This window comes from Amblyomma maculatum, chromosome 1, assembly GCF_055883805.1.
Source record: "Amblyomma maculatum isolate TAMU_Amacu chromosome 1, ASM5588380v1, whole genome shotgun sequence".
NCBI classification, from domain to species: domain Eukaryota; kingdom Metazoa; phylum Arthropoda; class Arachnida; order Ixodida; family Ixodidae; genus Amblyomma; species Amblyomma maculatum.
Genome location: NC_139344.1, coordinates 394,100,709 through 394,120,651, shown reverse-complemented (window position 1 = coordinate 394,120,651; position 19,943 = coordinate 394,100,709). Strand labels below are relative to the sequence as shown.

The window sequence follows — 19,943 nt, the reverse complement described above, 5'->3', positions numbered from 1 at the left end:
AACGCAGTGTCGTACAGTTGTTATTGCGAATGGGCATTGTGGAAGAAATCAAGCTAAAAATAAAATCACATTAAAACATAGTAATGTTCATCAAAAACACGGTATAACATGGCGCTACAGCTGATGCAGCAGAATGTAGAGGTAAACTGCATAAAAATTTCTATACGACGTCGAATAGCCTCAGCACACGTTATTGCTCAGACTCGAAAATTTCCGAAAGTAACTTTACGACAAATAAAGGAAGCGATCGCGAAACGTGGCACTAAGTGAAAAAGGTAGTCCGAAAACGAAGACGTGGAATAAACGCAGATATACAGAAGCAGAATACGAACATCACTCAAAGAATGTGCATTTGTCCTTCGGGTTCATCGCGTCCTTGGGACCGCATTTAAAAGCGGCGGCGAACTTGCTCAAGTGACGTAGCGGCACATTGCACTCGTCGCCGTTGCTGTCAACGGCGCACGTCATGAGGCAGTAGGTCATTAAGAACACTTGATCGTCAGTGTAGTCTTCCAGTCCCACAAGCTTCTGCACGTCGGGTCCTTTCGTGTCTTTGACAGCGAGCCGGTACGCCTTATAAGAGGCGTATATAGCCAGCAGCTTCGAGTACAATGGGTTCACGTACGTATCTGTCGCCGGTCGCGGCTGTGGTGAAGAGCCAGCGCTAACGTTGCCGGTTCCGGGTGAGGCCAACGGCACTGCGGCAGCAGAGGAGGTGATGCCCATGTCACACTTGATACGCTTTTTGTACTCGTCGTTCCCTGCACTCCACCAGTTGACCTCCATGCCTTTTTCGTCGTAAACGATGCCGCGCTCATCGAACGACCTGATCATGGATGCGGCGAGGATTGTTCCCATGGAGCCGTACAACATTGCGAACGTACCGTCAGCGTATAGCAGGGGAGGCTCGAGTGCGCCGACGAATAGAGACACGCTGTTATAGTAGTAGCTGTAACGGCTCGCCTTGCTGCCTTTTCCCAGCTGCTTGGCGTATACGGTGACGTAGTCGTCGCTAGCCACGAGCTTTCGGATTGCTTTGGAGCCGCTGACAATGTTTTGCACGAAGGAGTCGGTGGCATCGGGGAAGTTCTTGTAAAGCGCGGCCAGACTGTGGGTGGAAAAGAAGCGGTTGTCGGGCAACATGCTTTGCCAGATTCCTTCCAGCTTTACAATGGCCTTTTTCTTGACGACAGGGTCGATCCACGTGGCGTTTGCGAACTCAAGCTTTATCTGGTCTCGCATAATATTGAAGAACTGATTTATTGTACCCCGCAGTGACTTGGTGAACCGCTCGTGAATGTGCCTGGCGGACACGACCAGCCCGAACACGGACTGCACGTGTCCCAGGCAGGTTAGCACTCTGATGGACTGGAGCGTGCTTGCATCGCCCACGTAGCGCAATTCTGGTTTGCCAACAGTCTTCCACAAGCATATACGAATGAACACCCAGGCAACAGACATCCGGAAAGACGCAGCTGTCATGTTATCGAGTATGGTTTGGAGACGCGTGAGTATCTCCGGATGCTCGATAAGCACAATGTCATCTCGGCTCCACGTGAAATGAGGACGGTATATCTGGTTGAGGTAGTCCCACCACTCATCTTTATCTGACGTCGTACTCTGGTCGATTTGTTTCAGTGTCTGTTTCTGCTCGTACCTGCCATCTGGCGTGAATATCGGTAATTGGTCCTGGAGGAATTGAACATGTGCCTTTAGCTTCTTCAGATCGCCTGACGGTGGCACTTCCAGGTAAGCGCAGTGCTGCTTGACTAAGTCAGCGAACTGCTGGTCTGTGTAGGCGATCGCCTCGGGTTTCCAGTTTCCGCGGCCCATGTAGAGTGTCTTGGGCCGGTTTCGGAAAGCAGGCATTGCACGCAGGTTGAAGAACAGGTTTAGGTTCCAGTTTACCGTCAAATTGAGCAGGATCACCAGTGGAGGTACGCCGTTCCTACCGGTCTCCGGCCACTCTTCGGGCCACGTAAGGCCCAGACCCCTCTTGAAGCTCTTCAGCTTCTCAACCTCACTCTTGACTAAATCTTTGGAGCGCTGAGCCATGCAGCTTTGGAAATGGCGTTGCGCGATGGGGACAGGCGCCTTCTCTGGATCTCCCTGAAGTTCTTCGATAGCGATGTAAAGCGAGTGGTTCAAGATTCGCTCGATCATGGAACGCTCCTTTCCCATCGGCTTCCAGGAGCCACATACGAAGCTGTAGAAGTTGTCACATGGTTTGATCGCAGTGTTCATGGCGTTCCTCAACTCCTCAGAGTGTTTTATGCATCCAGGTGTAACGCATGTTATCACCGAGGGAACGTACATGGTGAATTTCACAAACGCTACCGCTCCGAAGATCAACGTGGCCGCTGTAATCACTGTCACGCAGATAGTAAACTTAGTCTTCGATTGGGGATGTCCTGCAACTGGCGCTTCGGGAGGTGTCTGGGCGAGAAAAATGGGGAAAGAGGTATGGCTATATCTGTATGTGATATAAGAGATATGAGCGACTGAGATCCGCTACGCAAGTGTTTTGTTAGGAAAGAAGCAGCCATCTTAATTAACGTAAACACTAATGAAACGTTCCTGCGCACTTGCATAAAAGGAAAACACGTATATTCTTTACTATTTCAATAACGTCAAGACGATGGCAGCTGAAATCTTGCCAGCCACACTTTTCAAATATGGCAACATAAAGAAAAATGGCGCGAGTCATTTTCATAATGTTTGCCTTTTGTATTTCAGCTTTCGCACCATTTCTTGTCATGTGTGACACTCAACAATATCAAATTCTTTAAATATGTCTCGATCCTTTGCTATAAGTGTAATAGCTCTCTGCTAAGGCTCAAATAATTTTAGGATTTGGTTACTTGAATAGATTTAACGTTCGTGTTTGGGCCGAAGATGAAGCAGCGGAAACAATTAAGTGGAGAACGGAAAGATACCGGCGAACGAATGGAAGTGTTTGTCAGATTTTTCAGGAAGTCAGATTTATTTATTGAGCCAGTAGCGAATCTCCTAATAATAATAATAAATTAAATATTGCTGCTTTATTTGTCAGCATCATAATGAGCCACACTGCGTCCACAAGACAGCAAATGTTTTTATGCTTGGCGTACAGTGCTGCGTCAGTCGTTAACCGCTCATTACACTGTCGATTCTGGCCTCATGTTCAGATCTGTCTTTGCGGCCCGCGGCTATGTTTTCCTGATGTTTTCCTGATGTTTTCCTATGTTTTATTGTGCCATCTCTGAAGAATAAGAGTGTTTACTGGCATCAACGGTGCACCGCACATTAGAACCCGAACCTCACGCTGTCAGACTTACCGAAATTTAACAAAAATAAAGGAGCAGCTTAAAGATTATTCGTATCATGTCCCACAAGGAAATCGCCATTCCTAAGCCACCCACAACCATATAGAAAGAAGTTGTGCGAAATTCGGAGCTCAGTAAGCAGGACTAACTAAACTCCTATTGCTGGTCTTTATATACACCCACTCTTGCAATATCATTTATCTTACCAGCGGAGCACTAGCCACCTTCACATTGGCTGGCTCGTTGGCTTCGGGCGGCTGCAACGAGAAATAAGACGGTAAATGAAACAGACGCAAGACTTCTATGTATCCTTATTGAAAACTTTGCGTGGCGTTTTGTTGGCGAAACTAGCGACAGCCGGAAACGGTCTCAGTGTTAGCACTAAAAGGTGGCAACAGTGGAATAGTGTAACTTGCATAGTAACTTCCATCGATCACACGATGTATTCTTTGCTTAAAATTTAAACTAGGTCTCACTTATAGCATTCAGTTTTTCCTTCTGTAAGCGTTATTTTTCTTTGCTGAGCCCTATACGTTGTTTCGTTTTACTTATTTTTTGTTGTATACATTCTTATGTGGAGGAATTGTTGCCACGTAATACTATTTAGGATGTTTTATACTTGTGTGTATGCCATTTTACTTGAGGATACTTGCTTTCAGCATTCTAGAAATAAATAGGATACACAGTTGGTCGGCGCACGCCTACATGGATTGTCCAGATTAAAGCTAAACCATCAGTTCTTTAGTTACCAAACTTAACAGTCGTACAGAAACTAGATAATTAACAGAATCACAAAGGATGCTTTCCTCGCACATCGTTATACAGCTTCGTTATACAGCAAAGGAGCGAGGGCGCAATTTCCTCCCAAACAAATTATATTGCCTGGCGTTGCGAGTCAACAGCTCGTTGTGGCTTGTAATCACCAAGACAAGAGAAACTTTTTATTCTTTAAAAACAGGGTCTTCTTTTCCCGCCGCATAGCGTAATGCCCACAATGATGCTTATTGTCTAGTACTTTCGCAACTGAATTATGAAAAGTTGAGTAAAATAAAGAAACGTATTAGGTTACAAAAGATTTTTTGCTTCTGCTTTTCTTTTTTTTTTTTTTGCGGTCGCAGACCATTTCTATTCTGCCATACTGCCATGAAAGTGAATTAATTCAAGCTTTAAACTTCAATTAATAACAAAGGACACGATTTATTTTCTCAGCGCACTGAATGAGTTTCAATTGCAGGCGTTACGCGAAACGTAACCTGAAGATTATTTGAAATAATGGCAGACGAGCAGTTTTTTTTTTTTTTAGGAAACGTAGCGCAAAGAAGACAAGGACAAAATAAGGGATGCACACACGAGCGCTCGTGTGTGTATCATTTACTTTGTCCTTGTCTTCTTTGCGCTACGTTTCCTAAAATGCAAACACACCAACTCGCCCAATTCAGCATTCTAGTGCAGCTCTTTTGTCCTTATGAAAATCGACATCGGGTGAGGTCCTATCCGAGCACGTTGTTATGATCGGGGGTTCCAGCCGAGGCTCCAGCGGCCGACGACAGGAACCAAGCCAGGCCGGCGAGCAGCAGCCTCGAAGGCACCAGTGTCGGCGGCAACATCGCCATCACGTGCTGCGGCCACATCGCCGCCACGTGCGGCTGCGGTCGATCACCTCGCCGGGTCGCCAACCATTCTAGGAAGCCACCCCTTCATGTTTAATTACCCGCCTGGCGTTCGTCGGGGTGACAAGAAATTTTTTTCCTGTGGCCCTTACCAGGGCCGGACTTCTCGGAATCCTAGACTGCACTTGCCAACTCAAAATCACCATCACTACCAAGGACGTTCACCCTTGCCACATGAAGGTGTGCGAGGAGGCTCAAGTACCATTGTCGGCAGTGGGCGGTACCTCGAATGCTCGCAAGTGTCTCCTTGATTGGACTGCCCGACATGAACTCTCTTTCCCTAGCCCCCTAGCTGGGGACAACCAACCATATTTAGGAAGTGGAGTTCTATCCACAATGAGTGAGTTCTGTTCTTTTCTTGACTTGTACCTACTTCACTAGGCAAAAAAAGAGTACATAAATGTCTTTTCTTCGCCTCTTCTTCCTGCCGCTTCCCTTCCGATGTCCCGTCCTCCTGGTCACGCTACCAAGAAGTCTTGACTCTCGAACCCGATCGCATCAACATCTAGCACGTCTGTCGACAGTCGGTGACGCGAAGCCTATATGGCGTTGCTGGCCGGCGCAAGATGAAGGCGAAATCACTAACTCGGAATGTCAGAATCTAGTAAATTCGTCTAACGCTTGTGCTGCCGAATTGAATGGCGAAACTGTTTCGTAAGCTCACGATCACGTGGCCATGCATGAGAAAATGAAAATCGGTAAAGCGGGTCCAATGCGCGAGTCTCCCAGACGGGTTTTTCAAGTTCGGCCAGCCAACAAAGAAGAGAGAGAGAGAGGGTAATAGAGCCTTGCTGACGAAAGACTGACCATAATCTCTTGTAGAGCTTTCACACCAAAAAACAAACAAACAAACAAACCGCAGCTTGGGCTGCTGCTCGTTAAACCAAGGTTTAAGTAGGGTTAAACCTCCGCCATATGACGCGGCGACTACCAGGTGGCGCAACGAGTAGGGTTAAACCCCAGCCTCCGTGATCAAGCGTGCCGCTGCACCGGAGCTGATCACGGAGGCCAATGTTAAGCCTCCACCATTTGACGCGGGCGCCTCATACAGGGCCACTGTTATGATTGGGTTATAGCTGCGGTTCCCGCGGCTCCTGCAGCAGTCGACGGCTGGAGCAGAGCGGGTGCTGGCGAGCGCCTGATGCCCGATCAAGCCAAGGTGCTGCACCGCATGGCTTTGGCGCACTTAGACGAAGCCTCGTCGTCGGGCTTGTCTGGACACGGCCATATTCCATGGCGCCTCAACGACCGCCGGCGCCACAGAGGTACGCCCTCCTCTCCCCCCTCGCGCCGCGACAGATCCGCGACGGAAGACCAGCTCGCTCGCTACTGGGCATCTTGACCCGCCTCCAAATATTGAGTCCGGATTGGACACTTCAAATACCAACGGCTTTCTGCCCCATAAAAGAATGCGCTCGGCCAGTAGTTGGAGGCAGAGGTGGGCATTTGGCCGCAAAACATCCTCACCTCAAACTCAAAAAATATTTAGTGACCTCACTCAACCTCAACCTCAGCAACTGAGGTTGAGGTCCCCCAGGCAACCTCACCTCACTTTTCAGGTGACCATTGGCGACTTCACTCAACCTCACCTCAAACTCAAAATAGGAGGTTGAGGTCGGGCGCTCGACCTTAAAAAAATATGAATCAAATTAAACCGTAACTTAAAGCAAATATACTTTTCTCAATAATCCTGGGATATATAGTACGCCAGAATTTTCAGTGTGAAGGTAGTATTTTAGTCCTAATTTTATATAATCTTACTCTTTATTTTATATAGCAATAAATATCCCGGATAAAAGCAGAAAACCTTCCTGTCCAACTGTGCACTAAAGTTGCAATCCTATCCGCCTCCTCGCCCACCCTTTTTTGGTCGGTTTTATTCAAAGGTCTACATGTACTACATTACTATATGCATGGACCCCTAATAAGAGTTGACCCCATCCGATCCTCATAAATAGTATTAGGAATAAAACAAGCCATTTCTTAACATATACTGAGAAGACAAATGCTGTTCACCCTAGTGATGATGACAATAACGATATGCCTATTTTCTTAAAAAAATTCATGGTTGTCAAGTTTTATTTAATTAACTGTGCATGGTATTGCGACCGAATACATTAAATTAAGACATAATAGGAATACCTCTACAAAATTTTTAAGAAGAATGTTGTTGATGTTATGAGGTCTAGACATATATGGTCTTGCATTTTTTCATTAAATCAGTTGTAATTTCTGCGCCGTTGTTTCCCTTTTCTCCTCTTTGTCTCGTTTCTGTTGCGCTCTTATATTACTGTTCATCATGGTTCACCAACTCGCCCAATCAGCCATTCTTCTGCAATCCCTTCCCCCCTTATATACGGCTTGCCTTCAAGCGGCAGTGAAGATGACTTCAGGGCTCTAGGTGTTTGTCGATAACCTTGTGATCCCGTGGAGTATTGCAAGAATTGGTCAAAATGTTTCTTAGAACCCCACGCCTTCATTAAAAAAAAAAAAAATGCAGGAGTCGCAATAGCTGGGCAATATAGGGTTAACCGTGGACCACTTGGCTTGGTCGCGAACATCGGCTCGCCTGTCAAATTTATCTTCAGCAAAATCTGTCGAACTCCCACCCGTGTACAAAACAAAAAGACGATATGAATACTTGTACGTCCGAACAGAATCCTGGATACCATTTCGCCAACCAGTCGGAGGAGAGTTACTTTGGGATATTCACTAGCTTTGCTTTAAAGACTGAACTAATAAATTGCACGGTGGTGTCTCTGAAGCTGTTTAGCCCCATGCATCACACGTGCATTCAGAGAAGCCGTTTCCCCGTTAGGGTGGTATAGTTACAGCGTATAAACGTAAGCTAAAGACAATAACAACAAAAAGGAGGCGAGCACGCAACCCAGAGGGATCGCGCTCTCTGCCGTGCACGCGCTCCTCCCTTCGCTGCCCGTTTTTAGGCATCTGGTTTTGCGCATGCGGTGAATGCCGCACTGTCACCAATACACACCAAAGGTAGTGGCGTATATGTATGTCAACTCCGCTTTCAGAAACTGCATCGCGCTTTGCATTGCTTGCTACAAACAATAAAAATAAAACGAGAAAAACTAAATGACCGTGCCGATAAGTGGAAAGGAAGATTTTGCTATGGGCTTCTGGAAAAGATGCCGAAGAAAGAGCCAATTGTGGGGGGAAAGCTTGTCCTCTGGTGGACAGCGTGCGAACGTAACTGATGCCATACAAGAAATATATATATAAAGAAATACCACACTGAGGAACATACTAACAAATTTATATTTATTAGTATGTTCCTCAATGTGGTATGACAAGCAAACAATATAAAAAGAGCACAGCAGACTTTTTTACCTGTAGCCTTAAATTTAATTAAAGAAAAATGCTGCTCACCTGTGCACCATCCGAGGACAGGCCCGGGGCATCCTTTGATTCCTTTGGCTTCTCGCTCTTGTCTTTTCCGCGCTTCACCGCGGTCTTCTGCGATCCAGTAAAGAAAAAAAAAAAAACATGAGCAACAAAATATTAGTTCCCGTGGAACATTAGAGATGACTGGAAAATTTAAGTTGCTCGATCAGCATGGAACGCTTTCACCTTTTATTTTTGACGATACCAGCCGAACGTCCCAGTGAATTCGTGAGGTGGGCTCCAAAACCAGAGCTACAATCTTCGGCTGAACTGTTTTCAAATACCCCGAAAGAAAAACAAAACAAAAAACAAATAGACGCAGCTATCTGCGTTATTTCAGGTGCCCTCGGAGCGGGAAGATGACGGCTCGGGCAACTCGACGCCCTTAGTTGGTTACTTGCAAACAAATGTTCTAAATGAACGCACGATATTTGAAGCTGCTGCTGTTAGTGCAGCCAGCTCTGCTCTGATATCAGAAGCCTGAAGCGAGTGGCGGGACCGGCGCATTGATGACAGATGTGACGGATGGCGCTACTCCAGTAGTGACCCGTATTGCACGAAGCACCCTAAAAGAATAGGGCGTAAATATTAATTGTCATTATTTTTCGTTAAAGTTACATTTCGCGTGCAGGAGCCTATACAATATTTTGAAACACGAGTGCCAAGGCTATTTAAGCTCAATTTCCGCGCAGTTTAATCATCCACTCAAGGAATTAAGGGTGTTGTGACCACTCTTCTGATTGATCAAAGCACTGCTCCCTCTCGGGTCTTCAGGAGCCGGCTGATGACGCTGGTGATTCGAGGGGCAGAAAACCTGGGAGCAGCTTCGCCTTTAAGGTGACGACGAAACGTCATTAATGGCTCCCGTCTGCGGTACGTACGCCTTGCGGATCCTCGTTCACGTAGGTACACTTTGCTGTTTTTTTAGTTACTTAAACCTTAACGTGAGCCTCTCTTATCCCTCTATCCCTCTCATATTCATTATTAGCATACATTAATCATCATCATCATCATCATCATCATCATCATCATCATCATCATCATCATCATCATCTGACTACATACCTATTACAGGTCGAACGTCTCTCCAATATTTCTCCAACTAACCCGGTTCAAAACAGGTCTGGGATGCGAGCTGATCCCGGGGATCAACACCTCTATGATTGCTCTTCCTCACCGAACAGGATTTGGTCGCCTTGATTTAGTAACTGACCAGCACTTCCTATGTGAATACTTGAATAAGCATTACTCATACATTATGTCAAGGACCACCCGACAAATATAAAGCTTTTCTTTACGACGCATGATTTGCCTGCGTGCATCCAAGGTTCCTTGTTGCGATTGCATTTATTTATTTAGAACGTATTGCTAGTCTCTTCCGAGGCTGTTGAAGGACTGGGGGACATTATAATAGTTAGTTTGTAACAGGTCACGAGTTATAAAAACACCACGGAATAACATCGCGATTGAGTAGTCATAATGTGTGGTAATGTCAAAGTCTATAGGGTAATGTATACAATGCAACATGAGTACAGATGAAATAATGTTTCTTAACAAGTACTACACAAATTCTAAATTATCAGGTTAAAAAAAGATTACGGCAGGTTAGAAATAAAAATTCGCAGGGATTCACAGTTGACTACATCCTCAGGTCCCATGTTTAATTCCTTAATTGGTTTCGGAAAAAATTAATAAAGAAAGGTATGAAATTTACACTCTACTAAATGATGTGAATGTTTAGTTCTAGTTATTGATTTTAGATGAAGGGACAAGGTAAATCTCAGTATTTATCATTAAAGCATCATTTATTAGAAGGAAGAGAAACTTAAGATGTGAAGTTCAGTCGCTGATACTAATAGTAGCAAAATTCGCGCTGTTCAAATGTTCAGTTGGAGAGTCATTACGTCCGTATTTGTTAAAAATAAACGTTATATCTTTTCCGCTGGACACTTTATAATTTATTTATGCATTGTTGTGTGTGGAGAAACCAGCAAAGAATGTTGTATTCGAGGCCACGCCGGACAAGGAGACAATATGCTAGCAACTTGTCGGGGGAGGTAGACAGGATCGATCGCTTAAAAAAAAGTGCGGAAAATGCTTTTGATGTTATAGATTGCACATGTTTCTTCCATTTCAGATCTGAAAATATGATGACTCTGTGATATTTATATTTTTGGACTAGTTTTAAGGATTTGTTTTGAACATAATACGGGAAAACGAGCGAGTTCTTTTTTTCTTGACACAGTCATGGAAACTGATTTCTAAAGAATTAAAATCTTCTGCCATTCCCGACACCAAGTTATTTCACCAAGTGCCTTGTTTAAATTTACCTGATCGTCATGCGACTTGATTTTTTTTTTATAAATAATGCTATCAACTGCGAACATTCAGACTGTTTCGTTAATATTTAATGTTAGATCTATATTGTAAAGAAGAAATAAAATAGGTGCTAATACCGTTCCCTGTGGTGCACCGGACATTACCTAAACACGCTGTGATGCGCGACCGTCATAATGCACTTACTCGTAGCGTTCTGAAAGACGATCTTTCATCCAGTTCGTTACTTTATTACAGCCAAGGAAATAGTGAAGCTTAAACATCAGTTTCGAATGCGATACGCGATCGAATGCTTTTGAAAAGTTTAGAAATAAGATGTCAACCTGACTTCGTTTTTCGAGAGCGGATGCGAGATCGTGGGTGGTTTCTAATAGCTGAATTGTGGTTGACAACACTTTCCTGAAGCCGTGTTGGTTCGGACTGAGTAGATTGTCTTTTTTTTTTTTCCAAGGAATGTTGCGATGTGTAAGAATGATATGTTCAAGGATCTTCGATGCAGCACAGGTGAGTGAAATAGGTCGATAGTTAGATTTACCTATTTCTGTTGTCTCCGGATTTATGAACGGCAACTAGAACAATCTCAGCCTCGGTGAAGCAACTGCCAATTAGTCCTGTGGTCTGGTGACGTCACGCGACCCACCAACAAGTCAGTGCGCGGGCCATGTCACCTGCCTGCCAGAGAAATGCTTGGGATGTTTCGCCCACAACGCCAGTGCCGGGACATTCGCTGAATGGGAGCCTTAACTCTGTACGTCAGAAAGCTCAAAAAATGCGTAAAGCTTAGCGCTAAGAAGGCTGGACGAGGAGACAAAAAAGCGCTCGATTCAACGGCAGCGAATGCTTTATTCGACCGTTTGCTGAACGGAAGACCAGAAGGCTGAACGCACCTCTTGGAGCTTTAAGAAAACGAGCGCACATACTGTGAAACAAACGTGTGGAGCCTTTTTCAAGAGTTAAGACCAACGAACTTGCTTATATGATAGGTGTAGTATACGGCTCTGACAGAATTTATGATGTTGGAGCATTTAGGGCAAGGGAACAATAAATTTTGTAACGCTGTCGCTGCATGACGAGCCATATATTTGAATGCTGCAGATCAAATTCTTTTCTTCTTTCTGTATTCAATACTGCAAACATTGTACAGGTCCAAGCAGGATGGGTTACATGACAAACAAAACAATAATAACAAAGTTAATAAACATCAAAGTGTGCTGAAAGTGAGCCTCCCGCTGCGATGAGAGTGCCAAGTGAGCCACTTTTGGTAAGCAAAACTGGCGCTGTGGGATGATGAACCGAATGACGGGGTAAGGGGCCCGAGTCGAGATGCTCATGAGAACCCATGAAGGTTCATTAGGCTCCACTCTCCATAATGACGTGGCTGACACAGGTTGGAGCCAAGAAAACATCTAGCGACGCTCTTAAAGTGCTAGGCACCGCAAAATATTCCGTACTGACATCTACTATCAGGTCAAACTGCGCGACTAAATTTTTTTCTTCGATTTCCAACATGATTACATCACGTACATTAACGACAGCCCCGCTGCTCGCTCGCTGCGCGCTCGCGGATTGATTTAAAAGCTCACGCACCGAGGAAGTAATTATAATGAATATTTAATCATGCGGCATCCACAGAGTTGAGAGAAAATGGTCGCTAAGAAAATACTGGTCTGCTCCAGGGGTTGCAGCCTACGGCTCTCTCCACCACCAACCTCACATTCAGCGGGTCAGTCGGCTGGGCACATTGTTAGGCACACGCCAAGATGAAATTCAAGTCTGGATGTATTCCACGGGAGGAGCAAATTTTTAAACACGAAATCAATACTGCGTTATACTGCGGATTTAGAATATAAAGCATGAGATCTGGTCGGCTTCGATCCCGTCCTCCTCTGTCCATTCTACGTGCCGCATACGCTGAGGCTGTGCAGCCACCAATACTTGGGGGCGTTTTCCAATACGGTACACATATATGGCGGCTATGCTAATTCCATTCTAACCAGGTACGCGCAGCTGCCCACTGCTAACGCAGTGACCAACTCAACCACCATGACGCGTTCTTATCTCTGCCAGCATGTGACCCCGCCTACGGAGACCTGATTTCTTTAGCAACGAGGCTTCTACACTGTCGCATATAACAGTGCCACTTACAAGACGAATAAGATAGATTAACACCTTTGAGAAGCTCCAAGCTGGAAGCCAACTCCGCCTAAACAAAATTTCTGAAAAGCTCTTATCGTGCTACCCGTCAACGTAGAGTTCAGTCCTCTGGTCGAGCATATCTAACCGCGCCTTTACTACTCCAGCGGCGCTCGACGCCGGCGTTGCTTCTCGCCTTCTGCGCACGCTCCTGTCCAGCTGCAGCCGCCTCGCAGCGGGATCGGTTTCACTGAAGGGGGCGGGTTTCGCGCCTGGCACGGCGTCGCCGACTTCACGTATCCGACTTCGACCACAACGCTCGCCTGCATGCCGAAAACGTTGGAGTCACAGTGGAACGGTGGTCGGAGTATAACCGCGCCTTATACAGCTTCAGTATGCTCACGACGATCAAACTGAGTGACAGTGATGAGCAAACTACGCACAAACCGATGACGCAGGTCTATATACGTGTTCGCCCACTGCGCTGGCGAGTACCTTTCGTTGCATGGGGTGAGGCTTGGGGCGCTTGGCCTTTTTGGGCGATGCCACCGATGCAGGCGAGGTAGGCGACGCAGGAACGTTGGACGCCATGCCGGCGTCGCACCCCTGTAGAGCCGGAGTGGATGGATTCGCACCTAATCACCTTGTGGAGCTCTGGTACGGTAGAGTGCCCTGAAATTCGTCGGTAAGCAAGAGAACACGGCTGTCTTGGGATCCGCAGAATCAGGCCTACGCTCGTGGCATGCGCAGATCGTGGAACTTCTTCTTCTTCTTTGGTGAATGACATATAATCACGAGGGAAGATTGGCCAGGGTTCAGTGTGGTCAGAGAAACGTACTGCATACACTGGATTATTGTATTAAATCAATAATGGACAAAAAAAAAAAAGAAACCCACAGCGACGGCAGAGCCTTTCGTTTTCTTCTGAGGATCATCAGTCACCGGAAAAAAGTACAAGAACTCCTGTCGGCTGCTGAGCACAATGACCAGATCACATAATTTGGCAATGTCCCTTTTCGCCTGGGGCAGTCGCCAACATTCATGACACGGAAGCTTGGGAATCCCTTCTCCAAAGCGGAACCCTTGAGACCCAAAAAGAAGTCGTCCACCTGGCGGCTGAGGCCACGAAGAATCAATGTATCCTTGCGCGCTTCTAGTCGCGGAGTCCCAGCTCCCTATTCGGGTCTGCGTACATGGGTGGGGGAGTAGGGCAACATCCTGTATCGGCGGCAATAAAGTTTCAAATAACAACAATTGGGATGCATGCCGAAAGTGGTGGCCGTGTTTTAAAGGCAGCAAAACATAAAAAAATGTCAGTAATGGACTACAATATTCGCGCTTTAGAGAGCACAAGGTGGTCTAAATAAATCCGGAGCTCCACTATATGGTGCCTCGACCTCTCTTCTTTCTGCCATTGCTTTCTATTAGCGGCACGGCTGAGCTGAGGCTGTCAGACTTACCGTTGTTCACTTTAGTACAAATGAAGAAGTGGGACCTGGGCAACTTACGGTGCCAACCATGTAGGTTTAAACAGCGCGAACAGTGCTATTTCGGTGTATGATGTTCTTTAGGTTACATTTGAGTTGTGTTTGCGCAGAAATTGTGTTAACATTGTCAGACAAGCTGGGAGGTGAAACTGGAAGTCGAGATACTGAGAAGAATTACGCATTTAATTCATCTGACATTCTTGTAATGAGTCACCAGAGTGCCGTGACCACAGAAAATGCAGGCCGGTGGAATAGCGGTGGCTGTGATAACCAGCCCTGGTCGACTGCAATTGCAAATAGCTCTGGATGGTGATACGCATTGTGATAGTTTGAGGAACGGTAAGAAAAGCCTGATAAATTTTAACAAAGACGCTAGCTCTCTCAGCCAATTCAATTGACAGCACATACCCCCCCCCCCCCCCCTCTCGTTTTTTTTTATGACTAAATGATGACGCGTGGAAGTCAAGCAACAGATTTCGAACTGGGCCTGCTGATTCTTCTACATCGCGTGCCTGATTTTCAGATGTCATTGCAATAACCAACTGCATACTCAGCAAATATATTTAGCCTTGAAGTGCGTCTGAGAACAGTCAGTTGGCCCTATAACAAAATCCCTCTAAATCGGACTTATGAAATAAAATGTTTTGCTTAACTATAAGGCTTTAGCACGCGACCACTTTTCTAACTTTCGAGAACAATTTAATAGTTACACTGAGTTTTAGCACGGGCTGTTCGAAAACTGCAGTCTAAGCTAGCAGACCAGTAGTGAAGGGAGATCGGGAAGAAACATTCAGAATTGCTCAGTGCGCATTATACATTTGCACCGAAGTTTTATTTATTTATTTATTTACGAATACCTCAAAGGGCCCATTGAAGGGGTATTACATGAGGGAGTGGTACATTCAGCACATGAAATTTTCTATTGATGATCAGCTGAATGATGATGGGTCGGTGTCGTCCACGATAGCATCTGGCAGGTCATTTCTATCCCTTGCTGACTTGACAAGGAAGGATGATAAATGTGCAGAAGTCCGGGCAGAGGGAGGGTAGACAGCCTTCCCATGGTTTGTGCGGTCAGAGATGCGGTGGGTGGGGTTCGTAATGGAATTCAGAAAAGGATGGTAGCAAAATTTATGGAACAAACACAGTCTAGCCATTTTTCGACGGTTAGCTAAGGTTGGCAGGTTAGCATTGCGTTTTAGTTCAGAGATATGAACGTTATAACAATAGGTTGAGGAAATGAACCCAACAGCGCGATTTTGTACTGCTTCTAGAGTAGCTGAAAGGTTATTGTGATGAGGGTCCCAGATAGCGCAAGCGTACTCTAGTAAGTGTTAAATAAGCCAGGGATTTTACTGATGGGGGTGCTTGACGCAAGCTTCGACAGAAATAACCGAGAAGACGATTTGCTTTGTTAGTGACGTGAATTACGTGAGAAGACCAGCATAGATCTCGTGTTAGGTGCATGCCTAAATATTTGTGTGTTGTTACTGGTGTGATTTCAGTGTCACTGATAACATAGCACGAAGATGGTTGGAAATGACGTCGATGAAATGGTAAGAGAGATGTTTTCTTCACATTCAATGACATCAACCATTTTTTACACCCCGTTAGTACGCGTTGGATGTCAGATTGAAGAAGCATGAGGTCAGCGTTGTTATTTATAGGGCGATAAATGACACAGTCGTCTGCGAATATGCGAATGTTAGAACAAATGCTAGTAGGCAGATCATATATATATATATATATATATATATATATATATATATATATATATATATATTAGAAAAACAGGGGGCCGCAGGACGGTGCCGTGGGGTACCCAACAGAGGAATAAGGGGATGAACATTTAATAGCGTGTACAAACTGGTTTCTATTAGTGAGAAAACTGCAAATCCAATTATAAACAGAAACAGGTGGATATAAAGAAAATAATAAACGAGAGCATCGGGAACAGTATTACCTACCCTGATTCTTACTCTATGCTATACAACATATATATTCATCATACTTCTACATAATCATGTAATACATAATATATACAGGATCTCAGCTTAAGAACTTAACATAAATGCCCATCTGTTCATTGCTACGTAGGAAGTGGTGGCAGTGAGAAAGCGGATGTATGCACTGCCCAAATTCATAACAAAAGAAATTCACAAAGTAAACGTGCTCAAAATGAATGCATACTCATGTACATATCAAGAACATTTCTTTTAGAGTGATACTCATGTTTTCTTCGAATTAGGCGCACGCTCCTAACACAATACTTTATCCTGAAAAAAAGAAAGAAAAAAAAATAAACACTATAAACGAACATGTAAACTATATGGACATGTAGCCACCAAACACATTTTACGTTGGTGCGCTATACTAGAAATGGTTAGGCTTAGGTCAGATCACTCGCATCATCAGGAGCATCAACCAACACGATCAAGGCATGAGGGAAGAGGATATATATAATTGGATCAAAGGAAGGAAAAGGCGCAGTATCTGTCATACTCGTTTCTGTGGATACCTCAACCGCGCCGTAAGGGAAGGAAGGAAGGTGGGAGTGAAAGTGGATAGAGGGAAAAATGAGCCGTAGTGGAGGTCTACAGTGTAATTTTGACCACCTGGGGATCTTAAAGTACGGTAGGTCAACGCCGCTTGCGGGAACAGGTAGGTCACCGCCGCTTGCGGCGGGGGCTATCCTGCCACAGAATTTTTATCTGTTGTCGGCCGTCATTGCAACCGCCACCGTTTCGGTGGTGGACGACGGTTGTTGTTGCGGCGCGCGTCTTTCTCTCTCTCTTCCTTTTCTTTCTACTCTACTTTCTCTTCCGTCTGCACGAGGCAGCGGAGGTGGCTCAGCTACAGAGCCAGCAGGCCCGTGCATTTTCTTTTGATTGATTGATTTAACTGATTGATTTATAGGAAGGGAAAGGCGCGGTAACTGTCTCACTTGTTTGCTGTGGACACCTCAACCGCGCCGTAAGGTAAGATGGAAGGTGGGAGTGAAAGTGGAAAGAGAGAAAGAGGAGCCGTAGTGGAGGGCTACGGAGTAATTTCGACCACCTGGGGATCTTTAACGTGCGCTGACATCGCACAGCACACGGACGCCTCTTCGTTTCGCCTCCATCGAAATGCAGCCGCCGAGGTCGGGTTCGAACCCGGGTGCTCCGGCACAGTAGTCGGGCGTCTTTACCACTGCACCACCCCGGCGGGGCGTGCATTTTCTTTTCCTTTTTCCTACAGCCACAACAACAACGCCGCTTGCGGCGGGGTCTAGCCAGCCAACGAATTTTTGTCTGTTGTAGGCTGTCATTGCACCCGCCACCGCTTAGGTGGTGGACGACGGCTGTTGCGGCGCGCGTCTTTCTCTCCCTCTTCTTTTTCTTTCGTCTCTATTTTCTCTCTTCTGTCCGCACGAGGCAGCGGAGATGGCTCAGCTACTGAGCCAGTAGCAGGCCCGTGCATTTTCTTTTCCTTCTTCCTACAGCCACAACAACAACAACGCTGACATCGCACAGCACACGGACGCCTCTTCGTTTCGCCTCTTCGTTTCGCCTCCATCGAAACGCAGCTGCCGCGGTTGGGGTCGAATTCAGGTGCTCTGGCACAGTAGTCAGGCGTCTTACCACTGTACCACCCGGCTCTAGACTGTTTCATGCACTAATGATTCGTAGGGTCAACTACAATGTTTTGATCGTACCAAGCTCTCAGCAAAATCGAAGGAGCTGATAACACCATCAGATGAACCTACAAAACGGCTCTATGACCTCCATATATACTACTACATCCCCCCCCCCCTCCATAAAAAAGAAAAGTGATATACAGCTATCAGCGTTCACAGTATACCTACAAAAAATTGGTTTATAGGAAGGTGATTTATGCAAGCAACTCTTGCCACGGTAAATTGACCTACGATATATATATATATATATATATATATATATATATATATATATATATATATATATATATATATATATATATATATATATACACATATACATATACATAATTGGTTCACAGGTAGGGAAAGGCGCAGTAACTGTCACACTTGCTCTGTGGACACCCGAACGGCGCCATAAGGGAAGGGAGGAAGGTAGGAATGAAAGTAAAGAGGAGCCGTAGTGGAGGGCTACGGGGTAATGTCGACCACCCGGGGATCTTTAACGTGCGCTGACATCGCACAGCACACTGACGCCACTTCGTTTCGCCTCCATCGAAACGCAGCCGCCGCGGTTCGTTTCGATGGAGGCGAAACGAAGTGGCGTCAGTGTGCTGTGCGATGTCAGCGCACGTTACATTCGACGTTATTTGCGGAAGGCAGTTCATCGCCTCACGGTGGAAAGCGTGCCAATTGTGGCCCAGTAGCAGGAAGAGGTAGCACATTATACACGTGAAACTTCTCGTCCCTATTCTGTGGCAAATAATGTGCGGGCTAGTCAGAATTAACTATGCAAAGAATACGGAATGTGATGACCACGTACTAGTCCGATGATTATGTCCCAACTGCTCGTGAGAGAAGGGTCCAAGGATTGCGATGGAAATTGCCCACAGTGCGATTTCAAAAGCGTCGCAGTAATTCACGCTTTTAGCGGATTTCCTACGTGCTCAGGTACGCGTGTATCCCACACGCCTTATCATGTGAAGAGTTTAAGCATGTAGGCCTCTGCGGAGAAGCAGGATACCCCATCCAACCCCTAACCCTCCCATTCTTCCCATTACACCTCAAGAGGCAGTTAAACAATATATACGTTCCGCCGAATTTCGGTCAGAAGTTACTAGTATAATCAACACCATAGCTGCCGAACAAATCGGAGCGATGTTACGGCGCTCGACTACTGTTCCCGAGGACGCGGGATCGAATCCCGGCCTCGGCGGCCGCTTTTCGATGGAGGCGAAAAGCAAGGCGCCCGTGTGCTGTGCGATGTCAGGGCACGTTAAAGAACCCCAGGTGGTCGAAATTTCCGGAGTCCTCCACTACGGCGTCTCTCATAGCCTGAGTTGCTTTGGGACGTTAAACCCCACAAAACAAACCAAACCAAGCAGAAACAGCTCATACATTCCATGACCGAGAGGATAGAAGCCACGATCAACACACGCTTGGACAAACATGAAGCCGGCATCAACAAGCTTTTCGAACTTGTACCCCATCAGGAATTGCCTCGCAAGCAGCGCGTAGTTCAACCCGAAGCCTGCTCTCATTCAGCGTCTGCAGCTCAGCAACATGGCACAGAACAATAGCACACGAAAACGTCGGCAGCGACGCCAATCCACTACGCAAACAGAAACAATAATTTGGCAATGGAACTGCCGCAGCATACGCAGAAAACAAGCGCAACTAGCAGCATATATCGCAAAGTCCCCTAATCCCCCGCATGTCATCGCTCTGCAAGAGACGGAAACAAATCGCATTCATATCCGTGGTTATCGGACAGCAGCCCTTACGTCACGTACGGCAATTCTCACACTCGCATCAATGCCGGTGCTAGACCAAACACCGACAAACACGCCCGACAGTAAAGACACTCAATATACCGCGATAGAGCTCAGCTCACGCGGGCAAACAAGCAGCCTCACAATTATTAACATATACAGCAACCCTAAAGATAAAG

General features: G+C 45.9%; 1 protein-coding gene across 1 annotated transcript; it reads right to left on the bottom strand.

Moving 5' to 3' along the window:
- Positions 1-333: 333 nt before the first annotated feature.
- LOC146208596 (neprilysin-1-like) lies at positions 334-13,441 on the bottom strand. The gene is made up of 5 exons (XM_084578938.1): positions 13,346-13,441; positions 8,366-8,452; positions 3,512-3,562; positions 700-2,436; positions 334-645 (listed from the first exon to the last, which is right to left on the bottom strand). The coding sequence occupies exons 1-5, from the start codon at positions 13,439-13,441 to the stop codon at positions 334-336; spliced, it is 2,283 nt and encodes a 760-aa protein (XP_084435064.1).
- Positions 13,442-19,943: the final 6,502 nt, after the last annotated feature.

Bases quoted from the DNA above. Each gene is read 5' to 3' on its own strand.
- LOC146208596 (XM_084578938.1), bottom strand. From the start codon at position 13,441: ATGGCGTCCAACGTTCCTGCGTCGCCTACCTCGCCTGCATCGGTGGCA. The intron at 3,563-8,365 runs GTGAGCAGCATT...TTCTCGTTGCAG, and splicing joins TGTCCTCGGATGGTGCACAG to CCGCCCGAAGCCAACGAGCC. The intron at 646-699 runs GTGCCGTTGGCC...TCTTCACCACAG, and splicing joins TCACCTCCTCTGCTGCCGCA to CCGCGACCGGCGACAGATAC.